The 15,262-nt window shown below is 45.0% G+C and overlaps 1 protein-coding gene across 3 annotated transcripts in view; it reads left to right on the top strand.

Moving 5' to 3' along the window:
- The window catches only part of LOC143974543 (uncharacterized), a 53,875-nt gene extending 51,330 nt beyond the window's left edge, over positions 1-2,545 (top strand). For all 3 annotated transcript variants that reach the window (XM_077476064.1, XM_077476066.1, XM_077476065.1), the window contains exon 8: positions 784-2,545. In XM_077476064.1, the coding sequence (XP_077332190.1) occupies positions 784-1,243 (460 nt within the window). In that variant the 3' untranslated portion in view covers positions 1,244-2,545. The remainder of the gene's footprint in view (positions 1-783) is intronic.
- The last annotated feature ends 12,717 nt before the right edge of the window (positions 2,546-15,262 follow it).

Raw genomic sequence — 15,262 nt, 5'->3', positions numbered from 1 at the left:
CACCTGTAGTTGTCTCTGAGGCCTGCCCGCTGAACTCTGCAGATCCTGCCTAACCTAGAGTGCTGAACATGGTTTTAAGACTCACTTGACCCGCTTTGGTCCAGCAAAGTATCCATGGTCATGGAGCCAGGTACAGGAACCATACTGTTGCCTGATTAAGGGCATAGCCAAGGAAAAGGATCTGAGAAACCTTTATTCAAAAGGTTGCTGATCAGCCACAGGAAGAGGGCCCAACTTCAAGTGATCAGGTCCCACCAAGGCCATCAAACTTACTCTATGCCCAACTGGGGGTACTTTCATCAGGAACCCAGTGTGTTCTGCCTGCTGACAATCCGGGGGGGGGGGGGGGCAACAAACCCTCCAGTGATTATTTTTGCCTGCTGTGTAGGAGCTGAGGAGCAATTGGGTATGCTAACCCCTCCCATCAGTGTGGAGACTGCTGGTAGCTGGTAGCACTGCTGGTGCTGCTGTAGCAGAGAAAATTCAGTCCTTTGCCTTACTAGACGGGGCTGTGCTGTGGGACAAAGGTGTGTAAATCTAAGGACTGAATTAACAAGAAAAAAAAAATCTTTTTGCATGTAGAACAGTTCTCATATATGTACTGTAAGTAATCTCTGCATGTAACTCTTTCAGTTTAGCTTTAAAATGTGCATGTGTCCTTTAACATACATTAATAGTAGCAATCTACAACCAATAAACCAAAGATGGATTTTTTTATTATTATTATTTGGGGTTCACAATTTAACAAAATTCAGAAACGAACAACATTCGTATTGTTTGCAGGTTTCCCCTGAAAAACCCAGAACAGCTGTGCAAATGGATTCAAGCAGTTCGAACTACAAAATGGAAGCCATCTGCATCAAGCAGAATCTGCAGTGACCATTTCAAGGATAAAGATTATGTTTTGCAGCCAGGGATGAAAGTTCCTCGACTTCATGCAAATGCAGTGCCTTTCGTCTGTAAAGAAAAAAGAAATAGTAGAAGAAACTATTATAAGTTAGAGTTTGTGACTTCAGAGCCATTAACAGAAACTCTCAGACCTGCTGATCACACTTATTCAGCTTTACTTAATGCTGTAGACATTCCCTGTTACAAACCTGATACAATAGAACTTAAAAAGAAAGTGAGGACCTTACAACGTCAAGTGCAAAGACAGAGACATACAATAAACAAACTATATGAAAGAATTGCACAGTTAAAGAAGAATAAAGACTTGTGCTCAATTACATCATTAGCAGTGTAGTGAATTAAAAGTAGAACTATAGGTAAACATTTTTTTTCCTTTTGGTTATAAGCTCCTGTCTGATTTTTTCATTTTTTTGCCATCTGTGCCCCATTGCAGAGATTTCTCTTCACTTCCTGTTCCATAGCCAAACAAGAAGCGAGAAGAAATCCCTACAAATTAAGGGAATTCCTTGGGGACCCTCCAGATCACCAGAACTAGTGTCCTCGTTGGAAGATTCCCCCTCTATTACTTCTCTGGGCACAACACAACATTTGGGATTTGCTTTTAATTTAGGCAATAATGGTAAGCAGGACAAGTAGAGTGAGTGAATATCCTTAACGGGACCGCAGACAGCGATAAAAACTGATAAGCACTTTAATCCCCCTCCACTCTATCCAAACCTAAAAAAAAAAAGTTTGCCTTTCATTATACTTTAAACCCCGGTTCACATTATAACCTGTATGGGAATTGCACAGGAACCGCACAACATTCCTGTGGAATTCACATGTGATTCAGTGCAGTGCAACTTGAACCCATTCATTTTCAAATAATGCCGAATCGCACCAAAGAAGTGCAGCTCCCTTTTTTTGGAGCCGCACCACAACCAGACCGTATGGTTGTTTTTTTGCTGTGTGATCTGCTGCAGGAAAACTGCGATGCATTTGGATAGTCGTTAACTTTGTATTGACACGCGCAGTGGATTACAACACAGTGTGGTTGCAATGAGGTGCAGGAAACGTACAATGATCATAGCATTTCTTGCACTGCATACGTGTGAACCTAGGCTTAAAGTGGAACTTCACCTCCTGCCTCTATCAATTTTGGATATGTTTCATTTTTTTGGGGAAGCGGGTACCTTGTTTTGACAGGTACCCAACTCCCACTTGCATGTGCAGTGGAAAGCTGGCTGTGAAGCCCCAAGCAGTCACAACCGGCTTCCCTTCGTAAATTTGCTTGGGGCCAGGGACCTAAAGACCAGTGAAGAGCCCGGCCCAGGTTCAGTGCTGGACGGGGCTGGATCCAAGGACAGGTAAGTGTCCTTTTACTAAAAGACAGTAGCTATGTAATTTTTTATATACAGCCTGAAGATCCACTTTAAAGTTCCATTTTATCATACTGTATATGTAATAAGGAAATTTATGGAGATATATTCAAAATTTGTTCTTATTTCCTTGGTATGCATATGGATCAACCGTGTCTTTCAGACAATTTTAAGGCAGTGTTTGTATCCTAATTTCACAAGTATCATGTACGCTGTTTTTTGTTTTGCTGAAGTTGGAATTTTGTTCTAAATGAATAAAGTGCAACCTGTATTTAAAATAGTGTTCAATTAACTTTCTTGAGAGTCTCCCTGGGGATTACATTTTAGTTACAGTGTTTAGAGTAAGAGCAAACAAATTATCTATTATCCTCATGCGACCCTGTACTTTGCCCATTATGTGCAAAATGAGATTGGAAAAACACACAATGATTGTTGCGCTAAGGTATTTCCAGCAGGCAAAACAACAAACTGAACTCTTGAGTGGAGGGAAGTAAAACCTAAATAAAATAATATGGTTGCATAAGTGTGCACACCCTTAAGCTAGTACTTTGTTGAAGCACCATTTGATTTTATTACAGCACTCAGTCTTTTTGGGTATGAGTCTATCAGCATGGCACATCTTGACTTGGCAATATTTGCCCACTCTTTGCAAAAACACTCCAAATCTGTCAGATTGCGAGAGCATCTCCTGTGCACAGCCCTCTTCAGATCATCCACAGATTTTCAATCGGATTCAGGTCTGAGCTCTGGCTGGGCCATTCCAAAACGTTAATCTTCTTCTGGTGAAGCCATTCCTTTGTTAATTTGGATGTATGCTTTGGGTCGTTGTCATGCTGAAAGATGAAGTTCCTCTTCATGTTCAGCTTTCTAGCAGAAGCCTGAAGGTTTTGTGCCAATATTGACTGGTATTTGGAACTGTTCATAATTCCCTTTTACCTTGACTAAGGCCCATGTTCCAGATGAAGAAAAACCACCCCAAAGCATGATGCTGTCAATCCCATGCTTGATTGTGTGTGTGGTGTGCTTTTGGGGATGTGCAGTGTTGTTTTTGCAGCAAACATATCTTTTGGACTTATGGCCAAAAAGTTCAACCTTGGTTTCATCAAACCATAACACATTTTCCCACATGCTTTTGGAAGACATCAGATGTGTTTTTGTTAAATTTAGCTGGGCTTGGATGTTTTTCTTCATAGGAAAAGGCTTCCATATTGCCACTGTACCCCATAGCCCAGATATATGAAGAATACAGGAGATTGTTGTCACATGTACCACACAGCTAGTAGTTGCCAGATATTCCTGCAGCTCCTTTAATGTTGCCATAGGCCTCTTGGCAGCCTCCTTGGCCAGTTTCTTCTCGTCTTCATCAATTTTAGAGGGACGTCCAGTTCCTGGTAATGTCACTGATGTGTCATATTTTCTCCAATTGATGATGACTGTTTTCACTGTGTTCCATTGTTTATCTAATGCCTTGGAAATTCTTTTGTACCCTTCTCCTGACTGATACTTTTTAACAATGAGATCCCTCTGATGCTTTGGAAGCTCTCTGCGCACCATGGCCTTTGCTGTAGGATGCGACTAAGAAAATGTCAGGAAAGACCTATTAGAACAGCTGAACTTTATTTGGGGTTAATCAGAGGCATTTTAAATGATGGCAGGTGTGAACTGACTCCTATTTAACATGAGTTTGAATGTGATTACTTAATTCTGAACACAGCTACATCCCCATTTATAAGAGGGTATGCACACTTATGCAACCATAATCTATATATATATATATTTTATTTTTTTTATTTTTTTTTTTAACAAAAAGGCAACCATAATATTTTAGTTTATTTTTACTACCCCCGACATTAAAGGTGGAAAAAGTTCTGAAATGATTCATCTTTGTCTAATTTTTTTACATCACAGAAGCCTCACATTTTAACAGGGGCATGTAGACTTTTTACATCCACTGTATTTCCTTTCCTTTTACTCTTCACCAGTCAGACCAGAAAAAATATGGTATCTCTGATAACAGAGGTGCAATACCTGAGCAGCTAATGGTGAGACCCAAGCACTATCACTTATAGTGAAGGGGAATTTTCTAAACACTGCGTTAGCTTCTGGCAAGTGCTGAGCTGAAACCTAAATGGCAATTCTGTGAGTAATTCAGCAGTAGATTAGGTTAATAGGTAATAGAGGGTCCCATGTAAGGAAATAATTTAACTTTTCATCCTGTACAGCACTCCTATTTGTACAATTATGCCCCATACACACGATCAGAATTTCTGCCAGCAAAAGTCAGATGAGAGCTTTTTGTCAGAAATTCCGACCGTGTGTATGCTCCATTGGACTTTTGCTGGCAGAATTCCAGCCAGCAAAAGATTGAGAACAGCTTCTCTATTTTCGGTCAGAAAAAGTTCCTATCCGAAAATGCGTACATCTGTATGCAATTCGAACACGCAAAAAATCACGCATAATTGGAAACAATTCGACGCATGCTCGCAAGCAGTGAACTTAATTTTCGTGGTTCGTTGTAGTGTTGTACGTCACCGTGTTCTTGACGGTCGAAAGTTCAGAGAACTTTTGTGTGACCGTATGTAAGTTTCTTCTGACGGAATTTCTGATTGTGTGTATGGGGCATTAGGCTCATCTTTCACAAGGATACCTATTCACATATGCACATTCAGTGTGTTACCGTTGGGCCCCTTTCACACGGGACGGATCAGTAATGATCCGACCCGTGATGATCCGCGTGCTCAACACAACACAACACTGTGCAGAGACCACCCTGTCAGATCTCAGCTCTCTATGGGGGATCGGATGAGCACAGACCGTCTGTCCGTGTTCATCCGATCCGCTCTGCGGACGGATAGAAAAATAGGATTTTCCTCCGTCTGCAGAATCGGACAATAGCGGAGGCGGACGATAGCGGGTGTCTGTGGATGTTTATTCGCAGACACCCGCTATCCCATAGGAATGCATGTATGTCTGTATTTCATCCGCAAAAGGATGGATGAAATACGGACATAATGTCCGCATGTGTGAAATGGGCCTTACTGTCAACTGCAGCTCAGTGTAACATACAACTATCACTGCTACACCAGCTGAGCACAATTGCTAAATAACCAACTTTTACCAAAACACTTGTAATTTTTAGCGGATATCTAATTCCTTAAAACTGAAGCAACCATAACAGAATCATAATGGCATGTCACTGATACACAGTTGTCTCTTGCTTTGATTGCTAGGTAAAGTATCCAACATGGTGCTTTGAAAAATCTATCTACCATCCATGAGAACCTACAAATGGCCCACAGGCCACGTGGTTTACTGACTCTCTGTGGGGCCCCTGTCCTTGGCAGGGTCTGCCAGCTGTTGGACACTTTGCAAAGTTGCAGCAGAATGATGAGTGCTGGGATACTCTAGGGCAGGGATATGCAATTAGCGGACCTCCAGCTGTTGCAGAACTACAAATCCCATGAGGCATAGCAAGACTCTGACAGCCACAAGCATGACACCCAGAGGCAGAGGCATGATGGGACTTGTAGTTTTGCAACAACTGGAGGTCCGCTAATTGCAGGTCCCTGCTCTAGGGACTCCTGCACGCAGAGACCAAAGAAAAAGTGGCTACACTACCACGGAGCTGTAGCGTTGTCAACATAGCCAGAAAGTAGAACAGGACCAAATGTTGATGCGTTTCACACGGACATCTCGTGCTTAATCATTACCATGATTAGGCATGATATGTCTGTGTGAAACGCATCAACATTTGGCCCTGTTCTACTTTCTGGCTATGATGGCAATAAAGGATCTTATTTGCTACAGCTCTGTGGTGGTGTGCGGTCAGTTTTCCTTTTGCCTTTGAAGTATGCCGGGGTGAGATGGGGCAGGCACCCACACTGGATTGCTACTTTATACTCAGCTGAGCAGTATACGCACCCTACCTGGACTCCTGCTCCCTGCCTTAAAATAAAGCCAGTAGTGTTGGGTGCGGTGATCTCCACCCACCAGTAGAAGTATAGTTTTGTCCTGATGTCATCAGGAAGAGTGCACCGTGGAAGTGGGTGATTTGGTGAGTAAACACAAAGTGGAGTTAAAATAAAACCCTGCAACTGACCACCAGTGTTGAGTGTGGGTTTACAGTATTGCCAGTGACACCATGCAGGGGGTGGGGGTTACCATCACTAGCACCAATGTGATAATGCATATTCTATACCCGAGGGAAAACTGTGGGAGCAGAAAATCGCGTGTAGTCGCTGTGATCACCGCCCTGCGTCTACACCTCTTGCAATCAGAGAGCACCTTGCATTGAAAAAATGCAGAGCATTCAAACAAATGACTAAATAATAAAAACCATAATGCGTTTTTAGCTTCAGGGCTCGTTTACTCTGGCAGCTTGCTGCCCCACTGAAAAATGATCCACGGTGGATTGTTTTCAGAGGACAGTATACAGGCGACTGGGAGGCAATAGGTTGCCTCCTCAACACCTGTTTTAACCCTGAAAAGTCCATATCACCAATGCATGCATCACATGTGGTTGCAACACAGCCCCACTCAGTTGAATGGGTCACATTTGGTGGTGGTACTGCAGGCCAAATGCAGTAGGGGGTATAATTTTTGTTCCAGTATGTGTACAGGTGCCCTATATTAAGGTTAGGGTAAGAGCCCTTAAGGGGGGGGAGGTTAACAGCATTGGCACTGGTCACCAATAAGGGTAGTGGGGAGAGTTAATAGCACTACCACTGACCACCAATACAGAAATGTAGTTTGGGGGGTAGGGGCGGTAACAGCACTGCCATTGACCATCAATGCAGGAGGTTTGAAAAAGCATTTCCACTCTGTATCAATGTGGGGGTTATTACTGTAGTCATTGACACCAATGCTGGGGGAAATTATTTCGGCCACTGACACCAATACTGGAGGATTATTATTGTGGTCTCTGGCACAAATGCTGGGAGTTATTATTGTAGCAACTAACACCAATGCTGGAGGTTACTATTGTGGCTGCTGACGCCAATGCTGGGGGTTATTTTTGCAGCTGCTGACACCAATTCTGGGAGTTAATGTTACTGCTACTGATGACAATAATGGAACTCATTTTAATTTTTACTCTCTCTTGCATAGAAATACAGCATGACTGAAATTTTAGGGCATTAAGGTGCATTATAGCCCCTTTATTTTAAATAGGGCATCAAATTTGACACAATATACTTCAACACACCAAAAGAAGCTGCTAAACAGACACACACACATGCGCATGCCCACATGAGTAAGTAACATACAAAACCGCATATATAGTGCAGCAGTCAGGATGAACCCCCCTGTATACATCAGAGTCCCCCCTTTCATCACAGTCGCCAGCATTTCCATATATGTCAGGTTTCCTCCCTACATAAGAGTCCCCAGTGTTCCCCCTTACACCAGAGTGCCCCCCTTACATAAGAGTTCCCCTTTAAGTACACATAATTCCTCTTTTCAGTCCCCCCCCCCCCTTCAATCAGAGTCCACAGAGTTACCCTTTACACTGTAAGGAGGAACTCTGGGGACTGATGTAAGGGGAGTTCTGGGAACCCTGATTTAAGGGAGAATGCCGGGGGAATGATGTGTAAAAGGAACTCTGTAAGAGGGTCTCTGATCACCAGAGTCCCTTGCATCAGGGTTACTAGAGTTTTCCCTTACACTGCCATTCCTCAGTCCTCCACAATGTAGAGAACTACAAGTCCCAGCATTAAAGGGCTGCCATACCTCAGTCCCCACAGAAGGCACTGCAAGTCCCAGCATAGCAAGCTGCAATTTCTTACTGAAGCAGCACACTATGCTGGGACTTGTAGTGCCCTCTGTAGGGAACTGAGGAATGGCAGCCCACTATGCTGTGACTTGTAGTGCCTTCTAAGTCCCAGAATAGTGGGCTCCCATTCCTCAGGCCTGGCACACCCAATGCCTGCATTGCGCTGCCATCAGTTTCCCAGACCTCCCCACACACAGAATGAGGAGACTACAGCGGCAGCCTGCTCAATCCCTGTCTGCCATACACCATGCCCTTCCCCACTCTCCCCTTACATGATCTGTGTCCTCCTGGTGGGTCCCCTCCGAAGTCTGGGCAGCATGTCTGTCTGACGGTCTGGCATAAGGGAGGCAGAGCAAGTCAGGGCAAGAAGAGGTTACATCCTCCTCCTCTGATGTGAGGCCTGTACGAGCACTTCATTCGTTGCTAGGACGCTAGTTGGTCCTAGCAACCAATCATTTGGAAAGGGCGGGCATTGGGCGGGATTTCCCTTTGCAAACTTCAGATTTTATTGCCCTCTCCCCCCTGGCACCCTCAGGCGGCTGCTTAAACTGCCTATGGCTTGTGCCGGCCCTGCTCAGGAACTCGGCATTGTATGGTGAAATGGATGCAGGAAAGGACAAGCCTAAACTCTACTACTTGGAAACAGAAGTTTTAGTGAATGTCTGGAGGTATGGAGAAAAATGGTAGGTGATGTACAGGTGATGTGATCTTACACTGTCAGCTATTTTCTATTTGTTATTTTATCTTTATCTTTTTGTTAGCTCACACGTTTGCTTTAATCATATCTTAACAAACATATGCAGCAAGTTACATTGTCATGAAGACCGTAACAGAGAAGCTGTCTGCTTGTATTGATGGAATCCTGAATTCTAGATGGGTTTTTTTCGGGGTTGTTTACTAAAGGAAACTCCACTTTGCACTGAAAGTGCACTTGGAAGTAAAGTCACTGTAGATCTGAGGGGGACATGCAAGGAAAATAAAAAACAGCATTTTAGCTTGCACATGATTGGATGATAAAATCCGCAGCGCTTCCACTCATTTCAGATCTACCCCTTAGATTTAGAGTGACTGCACTTCCAAGTGCATTTGCAGTGCAAAGTAGATTTGCCTTTCATAAATAACCCCCATTGAGTCTCTACCCAATTCCTAGCCACACAGGTGGAAGCCAGAGCCGGCCCTAATGAAAAGCAGGAGCATCCTAAGCTTTTTTTAAGAAGTGATCCAACCTTCCTATTCATTTGATCTTTAATGACACCAGAGTCTTCAAACAATTATTCTGTAACCTTTGAAACTTGTAAAAGAACATTGTTTATGCTACAACATTTTAAAGAACAAGTTTTCATCTTTAACATAAAAAGAAAAACAACTTTTATGTGACCAATTAACAATTTTTTCTTCAGGTCTTTCCACTCTTTTACAATCATATCCCAAAGAGATTTGTGTATAGGAAAGGTCCTACTCTTATGTTTTTGCCAAGCCTTCTATATTTTATCCTGTGCAGACAGGACAGGCTGGGAGTCCTCGATCTGCTCAGATGTATAAATAGTCAAAGGCTCATCAGCTTTCTCTACAGAAAGAAAAATATCTAGCTGCAATGACTCTGCTTGCATCTTTCCGAACAAGATCCCCCTTCAGAGGAGTTACCTAAATGTTCCTCCCTTCAAGATCCAAGACTGACAGTCTGTAATTCAAGACGCAATGAAACTAGCAACTTAGGGTCAACTTTACCCCGAGGGACAGATTTAGATGTGGAGGGCCCTAGAGCTGATAAAAGATACCTGAAGGACTGGAATAATGAAATATTCTCTTCTCTCGTGGATATCACAAAATTGTTCATGGAAATGGCTGATTCCATACAAACTATAAGCATGATACATTTCTCACATAGATGGTTAATGCATAAATCAAAAAGCTTGGTTTTAGAATTTCTGCATTAGTCTTGCAGGCTTATCCAGCTGGAAAAATAGGGTATAATAAGCCATGTTCAAAACCAAGTAACCTTAACATGCACATACATGGTGCTAAGTACTTGCTTACTTCAGAAGGCACAACTCTGGAAGTAGAGGCAAAACCAATTTAGCCAGGCCAGGGTTTCTTTAATTCTTGATACCTCCCTGTCTTGTTCCATTAGAAGAGTTCTGGAAACTCTGTTGTATAGTCAAAAGTCTCTTGCAGCCTGGCCCCAGACAGGAGTGATTTATTCTGCTCTGTGTACAGGCTGCCTTGTGACCTAACAGTGCGCCAGTGCCCCTCAAGTGCTTTTCAAAGGCCAGGCAGAAATACATGCCCAACGCACCAGAAGTGTATCATCATCTGGCCCCAGAAATGGGTAGATGCAATCTTGGTCTTCCCAGGCTGCCCATCCTGCAGCTGCCCACTCAGGCTGGAAGAACACAGGAGAAACAGTGCCGGCATCATATCTCCCACTCTCCGCCACGGGCCATAGCAGGAAGGGGCCATTGTGGCATACACAGGGTTGCCATTGCAGCACCAGGTTGCCAGAGTTTCCTTCATTGTTTAAGGAGCTAGATCCAACTGTCATCCTGACCATCTCCTGTACCATGTCCACAGCCTCTGGTCATCTCCTGTACCATGTCTGCAGCCTTTGACCATCTCCTGTACCATGTCCGCAGCCTCTGACCATCTCCTGTACCATGTCCGCAGCCTCTGACCATCTGCCTCTGATTATTTCCTACATCATGTCTGCAGTCTCTGAGGGGGAGTCCGGAGAAGAGTCATGTGTGGGAGCACCGTTGGGATAATGGGGGTCACGGGAGAAGTCAGACGTGTGTGGACTGTGGAGAAGAGACCATTAGGAAAACCAGAGCTGCCAAGCTGGAGCCATCTGACTGAGCCCTGCACAATGCACCTAAGGGGAGGTCAATGACAGCGCCGCCAGACCAGTCTGGGGGGGTTGATGATGTATGGTGAGTGAATACCATAATGTAAGGGGCACTGATATAAAGGTTCCCCTCTATATTAGTAACTCCCCTTACCTTAGTGTATTCACTCTGAGGAAGGTGGTCTCTAGTCACCAGAGTGCCCCCCACATCAGAGTTTCTGGCATTCCCTTTTACATCAGAGTCTGCAGAATTGCCCCTTACAGTAAAAGGGTAATGCTGCAGACCCTGATGTAAGTGGGAACTCTGATGTAAAGGGAATGCAGTGGACTCTGATATAAGGTGGTCTCTGGTCACCAGAGCCCCCCCTCTACATCAGAGTTCCCCCTTAGATCATGATTTGCAGCGTTCTCCTTTACATAATAGTTTTGTTTCACTGTAAGCGGGGATCCTGCAGACTATGATGTAAGGGAGAACTCTCTGCTAGCTGGGTTATAGTAACCTGACCTTCATGTCAATGCAGAAATAATTTTTTTTACTTTTGTTAAACGTAACTACATTGCTAATAGCAAGCACTAGATATATGTTTATAGTTTAAATATTGATATTTGCACTGTTTAGCAATGAAAACTGTAATTTTAGGTACTTTTTTTGCAGTGCCAGTAAAAAATTGGTGCCGTTTGTAAATTGTTGACATTAACTAATGGATGTGTATGAATTTGTACTGAAAAATAAAAATATTGTTTAGTGTAAAAATAAATCCGGCCTCCTCCACCCCTTATAGCCGGCCAATTCCTCTCCTTTTTTCTAAGATGTTAATAAAGTGACACTAAACTCTGAAGCAACTTCTTTTCAGTGGTGAATGTCTGGAGTGTTCACCTGAGAGGTGGTAGTTCAATCAGGGTAAAGCAACTTCTTTTCAGTGGTGAATGTCTGGAATGTTCATCTGAGAGGTGGTAGTTCAATCAGGGTAAAGCAACTTCTTTTCAGTGGTGAATGTCTGGAGTGTTCACCTGAGAGGTGGTAGTTCAATCAGGGTAAAGCAACTTCTTTTCAGTGGTGAATGTCTGGAATGTTCATCTGAGAGGTGGTAATTCAATTAGGGTGAAGCGACTCCTTTTCAGTGGTGAATGTCTGGAATGTTCATCTGAGAGGTGGTAGTTCAATTAGGGTGAAGCGACTCCTTTTCAGTGGTAAACTTCTGGAGTGTTCACCTGAAAGGTGGTAATTCAATCAGGATGAATCGAGTCCTTTTCAGTGGTAAATGTCTGGAGTGTTCACCTGAGAGTTGATAGTTCAATCAGGTTGAATTCACACCTTTCAGTAAAGATATTGTTTAGTATAAACATAAATCCGGCCTCCTCCACCCCTTTGAGACAGCCAATTCCTCTCCTTTTTCCTAAGATATTAATAAAGTGACACTAAATTCTGAAGCGACTCCTATTCAGTGGTAAATGTCTGGAGTGTTCACCTGAGAGGTGGTAGTTCAATCACGATGAATCGACTTTTTTTTTTTTTTTTTAAGATATTTTTATTAGGTTTCAGACAAACCAAACATAAAAAACACAAACACAAGAAAAGAAGCAGTAACACCAGACAACCTGGTCCTACAGAGGTAGGTAAGATTTAGGCAATATGCAAGAACATATAGAATTAGACAGGTAACAGTGCAAGGGTATAAAATAGGCACAATGATAAAAGGTGCAGATATGCTACCAGGGCCTAGTAATGGTAGTGGAGGACCAAACATTAGAGATCTCTGGGGCACAGCCCATCAGTAAACAATCAAGGATATTATAAGCAGTGCTGGGAGAGGGTTAACGGACTGGCCAACCATCTACCCCTAATTTTGTGAAAGGTTTTGTTCCGTTTCTGGAGTTCCAAAGTAAGTTTGTATAGTGGGATAGAGTCATTAATAAGTTTTAGCCAGATGGATTTCAAAGAGGTCTGTGCGCCCTTCCAGGACAGTAGGATCGTTTTTTGTACATAAAAATAGAGTATGAGAAGCAGTCTCTTGGCATGTCATAATATGGGTAAATCACCAAAAACGCCTAATAGGCAGTTCTTGGGTTGGATTATATTTGGGAGGCCTATTGCTGATGAAATGAAAGCACTCACCTCCTCCCAGAAATCCTGGACTATCGGGCAAGACCAGAAGCAATGTAGGAAATCTGCCTCTTGGCCACAGCCGTGAAAACAGGCGGCCGAGGGCAAGAGACTCATCTTGTGCAACCTAACCGGGGTGAGCCGGGTCTGATGAAAAATCTTTACCTGTATGATGCGGTCCCGGGAAGCAATAACAGAGGTTTTATATGTGTCATTAAATTCTGACCAGTCTTCGTCCATCAAAGAGATGTCTAGGGAGGTCCATTTCACTTGTGCTTTTAGAAACCTAGGGTTGAAGTCAGTCATTAGGGCTGTATAGTAGGTGGAGACTAGTTTAGCGGGATCTGGTTGCCTGAGTAGTTTTTCCAATGGGGGCAGGTCAGTAGGATCGTCCAGGGAGCCAAACTGGGCATGGATAGCATGCCTAAGTTGGTAGTAGTAAAATAGGTACGATCGTGGTAGGTCAAAATCTATACATAGCTGAGAGAACGTTTTAAAGCCCTGGGTATTTGACAGGTGGCATAAATATTTAACCACGTTAGAGTACCAACGATTGGGGTCGGGAAGGGAGTACAATTCCTGCAGATTGTGGTTAAACCACAGAGGTTGTTGGGGGACTTCAGCCAGGTATGTTTGGATATCTTCATGACTATATAGTGGAATGATGAAAGGGAAGTGTCAAGCACGAAGATTCCGGGGAGGTCAGGGACCCGGCCCCTGTAGATGATGCTATGTAGGGTTTCCAGGGAAGATGCGATGGTCCCCTCCCTGGAAGTACAGGCATTAGCCGGGACCAAGCACAGCCAATCATGTATGTGCACCAGCTGTGACGCCAGATAATATAGGAAAAAGTTGGGAAACGCCATGCCCGCCAAATGCGCTGGCAGCCGTAGCGTCTCCAGTGCCACCCTGGGGGATCCATCCTTCCGCAGGAAAGTAGTACATATCGTGTCAATACGTTTAAAGATAGATTTAGGTAGACAGGGCTGTCCTCTATCTCCCCTTCTATATGTCCTTGTCATGAAACACCTAGCAATAGCCTTACGCAATAACCCCAACATCTCAGGTGTATCGATAGGCCCCACTCATTCTAAGCTGGCGCTGTCAAGAAGGTCAGCCCAGTCATCCCACTGCCCCTGAAGGTTCGGGCCGCAAAGCCCCTGTTGTGAGTGTCTGTCGGCGCACGCGGGTGCGCGCTAACGCAGGTGGGCGCACGCGGGTGCGCGCTAACGCAGGTGGACGCACGCGGGTGCGCGCTAACGTAGGTGGGCGCACGCGGGTGCGCAGATGTCCTGGTGGGCGCACTGCGTTAACGCAGATGGGCGCATGCGGGTGCGCGTTGACGCAGATGGGCGCACGCGGCTGCGCGCTGGTGTTGTTGAGCGCACGCGGGCGCGCGTGCGTGCACGTGCACGCGGGAGCGCGCCGTGGCGGCTCTTTTGGCGCCAAAGGGGTTACTTAAAGGGACCTTTTGCCTTGCCTCCTTGCTGTCCGGTCTACAGCGTTCCTATCGTGATCCTTTTGCTCCTGCTTGATACTTATTACTCCTGTGACCCGGCTTACCCTGACGACTACTTGTTTGCTGCCTGCCCACGACCCCGGCTTGTCTGACGATTCTTCTGCCTGCTGATTCGGTACCTATCTGCCTGCCTGTTCCTGACCCGACTCGTCCAAGACCTCGTCCAGTCTGCCGTCCCTCCACGGTGCCAGCCTTCCAGTATCCTGCCTTACCTGCTTGCGGGTCTGCTGTGAGAAGCCGTACTACAGAATACCTTCCCCGCTGCTTCAGCGTGTGCATCTTCCACTGCTCTCACCTCCTGCTGGTCGCTGTTCCTGCTGCATCTGCTCCTCTCCAGTACCCGGAGCCGGATCAGTCCTGACACCTGTGTCCTGCTTGGCACTTGTGCCCCTTCCGCGCTCTTGAACCTCTGTCTCCTCTACCAGGAGTTCCTGAGCCGGAGGAATACAAGTAGCCGCTCCCAGCATCCGTGGGCTCAACCACCAGGTACGTGACAGTACCGGACAGCCATGTCCGAGCCCACGTCGGGAGCCTCCCCGATGGATGAACTCTGCCGCCATCTTGCTGGTCTCACTCAGGCTGTGAAGAACCTACAAGAAGGGTACAACCGTCTGGAGGGTCAAGTTCAAGCTCTGTCTGCATCTTCACCTCCTTCATCAGGTCCAGCTCCCACTCCGTCCGTGGTAATGATGCCACCCGAACCAAGGGTCCCCACGCCTGAGAGGTTCTCAGGGGATCGAAGCAAATTCAGGGCGTTCCA

Source organism: Lithobates pipiens, unplaced genomic scaffold, assembly GCF_037356315.1.
Source record: "Lithobates pipiens isolate NorthernLeopardFrog02 unplaced genomic scaffold, aLitPip1_a1.2 Scaffold_13, whole genome shotgun sequence".
Taxonomy (NCBI): Eukaryota; Metazoa; Chordata; class Amphibia; order Anura; family Ranidae; genus Lithobates; species Lithobates pipiens.
This window is presented reverse-complemented; position numbering and strand designations above follow the sequence as displayed.